Source organism: Cryptomeria japonica, chromosome 4 (genome assembly GCF_030272615.1).
Source record: "Cryptomeria japonica chromosome 4, Sugi_1.0, whole genome shotgun sequence".
NCBI classification, from domain to species: Eukaryota; Viridiplantae; Streptophyta; class Pinopsida; order Cupressales; family Cupressaceae; genus Cryptomeria; species Cryptomeria japonica.
In genome coordinates, this window is record NC_081408.1 from 642,087,267 (window position 1) to 642,090,783 (window position 3,517).

Consider the following 3,517-nt stretch of genomic DNA (forward strand, 5'->3'; position numbering starts at 1 on the left):
ACATTAAGGTAGGAGAAATTTCAATGCCTTTTGGAAGTTCTATCTCATATGCATTGCTAGAAAATCACCTTAGAACCCTACAAGGACCAATTTTCTTAACTTTAACTTGTTGTACTCACCCTTTAGAAACTGCTTCTTTTTTAGTAGCCGGGTAATCATGAGTTATAGTTGCCAATAATGTTGAACAATTGCTCTAATTAGTAATTTTTTTCTCAACTACTGAGTATATACAAGTGGGCACCTATTGACACAATACATAAACTTTTATTGGACTTTAAATTAGCATGTTCCATTGAATGGTTATTAGAACATGGATGATAATTGAACCCCTTCCCCTATAATAATTTAATGGTTTTAACTGTAAAACAAGTATTTAAAACACCAATACAAAGTAAAGTACCACGAAAACTTAAAACAAAATATAGAGTCTAATATATAACTGAGTCAAACAAAGACAACAATTTCTACATTCATTAATTTGAGTTAAACTTAAGAAGGTGCATTCATTAGTTTCTCTTAATCCAACAATAATAATTTAACAATTTTAACTATACGATGAGTATTTAAAACAAAATTGGGTAACACGAAAGTTGAAGATATAAAGTCAAGTCAAACAAAGGCAAAAATTTCTAATAAATGTCTGCCATCTCGAAGATGAGACTGAGATTTCAAAATGCTTCATTTGTGGAATAAAAGAGCTACGTAACGACTTGTTAGCTTGACTTTGAATGATTCTTAAAGGACCGGATCAAACACCCGGAAACACCGAATGCGCTCCTTGTCAAAACTCAAGAGGGGAAAATAGCGCGTAAACGCGTTATGTCTTCTTCCAAATGCACATTAGCCAATCTATAAATACGGGCAAGAGGAGGAAGCTTGATAGATACAAATCCAAGCAAGTATAATAGAGAGGAAGAGAAATAATAGAGATGGAGAGTGAAAGAAAAGCAGTATTAGTGTTGGTTTTGGCAGTAGGGATTGCTGTATTGGTTGGGAGTGTTTCTGCACAGAATTGTGGGTGTTCGAGCAATTTGTGCTGCAGCAAGTGGGGATACTGCGGCACTGGAGATGATTACTGCCGCACTGGCTGCAAAGAAGGGCCATGTTCCACCTCCCCCACTCCCTCCACTCCCACCACTGGCGGTGCTGTCTCCTCCATCATCAGCAAGGATTTCTTTGACGCCATTCTCAACGCTGCAGACAGCTCCTGTGCTGGAAAGAGCTTCTACACATACGATGGCTTCATCCAGGCTGCCAACGCCTACTCTGGCTTCGGCACCACTGGATCTTCTGACGACGCCAAGAGAGAACTCGCTGCCTTCTTCGCCCATGTCACCCACGAGACTGGATGTACGTAATCATCTATTTCAATGACTACGAATATTGTTGTTCAAGTCTCGCATAACTTGTGATGACTGATGAGTATTGTGCTTTTGTAGCTTTCTGTTACATTGAAGAGATCAACGGGGCATCCAAAGATTACTGCGATGAAACCAACACTCAGTATCCATGTGTTGCAGACAAAGGCTACTTCGGCCGGGGACCCATCCAGCTATCGTGGTAATTAATCAATTCTGTTCGCTTAAGCTTTATACTTTGTTCTGTTGCGCTCTCTTCCCACTTCACACTAATGAGATTGAGTTGAGTATTGCAGGAACTTCAACTATGGTCCAGCAGGAAAGGACATTGGGTTCGACGGGTTGAATGAGCCGGAGAAGGTAGCGCAAGACGCCACCATTTCGTTCAAGACAGCAGTGTGGTTTTGGATGAAACAGAGCAACTGCCACAGCGCAATCACCTCTGGACAGGGATTCGGTGCCACAATCCAAGCTGTCAATGGCGATGTTGAATGTAACGGTCGTAAACCAGACATCGTGAACACGCGTATAAATTACTACAAAAACTACTGCCAGAAGTTGGGAGTAGATCCAGGCTCCAACCTCTCCTGCTAACTTCACCTCATCTCACCTCATATATCTCCAATTACATTTACAAGAAGAAAATAAGACGACAGATGAACATTCTGCCCTACTGTCATGTCCATTTGCTAAACAAAATAAAATTTCCAAGTGAAATAAACGATGTTGTCAAGATTTTAATATTAAAATAGTTTAACAGTTTGTTTTGAAAATTTGTTTGATTTAGTATGATGTGATGGAACAAAAATATGTGATGAAGCAGAAATTCAATAGTACATGAAATACTGTTGTTTGTTCGTTCCTGTCATAGAATTATAAGGAGGCTGCAGTTCTTGGCAAGCAATTAAAATTGTTTATTTGCTACTGCCAATCAAAATAATTCAAAGTGAGTTTCATATATGAGGTTGGATAGTGTAGGATTATATTTTTTTCTCACTAAAAGTGAGTTTCATATATGAGATTAATTAGCTAAACTTAAAATATCACAAATCTTCTTGTTATAATATCTCATTTGTTATTTGTTATAAATTTCCATGGAGCGATAAGGTGTGCATGGATTGATAAAAAAGGTGATGATAAAGAAGAAGACTAGATAGGACGACACAAGGAGATATAAGGGTGTTAATGTCGAACATATCTGAGGATGAGGTCCCTCAAAAATGTGGTCTTACTGGTTCATAGCTCTAGTTAAAAGCGATTTGGCTTCGACCCCTTACCAATCGTTTTATATATATATAATTTGTCACTATGTGGTTCCTATAAAGCCAAGAATTGGCAACTGAATGTCATATCATCCTTTAAGGAACAAAATCCTTTATTTTTTAATTCCACTATCATATCATTTTGAAATAAAAAAAAATAGGCTCAAGAAGGAGGGGAACACTTAATATTTTTGAGTTTAGAATTGCTCAAGTATACAACAAATTGCACAATTTCTCTAGTTAAGCTAGGGGCAACTTCATCTTAATGAATAGTTCCCTTAATTTTGAAAGAGATTCCCTTATAATTAACTAAGTTTATATAAAATGGAAGCTTTTCTTTTATCCAAGAAAACAAAATAGATATAGGGGCATCATGGCCAAAATTAAAAATTGCATACATTTTGTGTAGTCATAAAATTTTAAAGTTCAAAAATTTTGTTGATCATTTCTTTTAAAAGTTGTTCACCTTCACCTTCAAGAACATTTAATAGATATCCAACATAGGAAAGAGGATTTGAGTAGATTTATAACAATTCAACTTGGTATTTTGATACTCCCAACAATTAATATGCTAGTTTTTGTGACCATGAGAATTTTGAGCAATATTTTTTGGAACAATTAGAAGGAGGGAAGAATATAGAATGTACTAAAAATGCACGCAAAATAAGAGATAACACAAAGGTATGTACATGTAATTAAAATATTAAGAATTCAACAAGTAATATAAGCCTTTAAGCTAGATAATCACAAAAAAATATTGAAAGAGAAAGAGAAGGCCACATGATAGAGGATCCAATGCTAATGCATGGACAAAAAAGAGAGTAATTAAATAATGACATATTTTTCAATAAGGAAAGAGGTCATAAAAGGGGATTTCATTCTCCATCAAATGATGGA

The 3,517-nt window shown here is 36.1% G+C and overlaps 1 protein-coding gene across 1 annotated transcript; it reads left to right on the top strand.

The window, feature by feature from the left end:
- Window positions 1-902: 902 nt before the first annotated feature.
- LOC131047771 (chitinase 6) lies at window positions 903-2,077 on the top strand. The gene is made up of 3 exons (XM_057981562.2): window positions 903-1,350; window positions 1,440-1,560; window positions 1,655-2,077. Exons 1-3 carry the CDS (start codon window positions 930-932, stop codon window positions 1,950-1,952), a joined length of 840 nt encoding a protein of 279 aa, XP_057837545.2. The 5' UTR covers window positions 903-929; the 3' UTR covers window positions 1,953-2,077.
- Window positions 2,078-3,517: the final 1,440 nt, after the last annotated feature.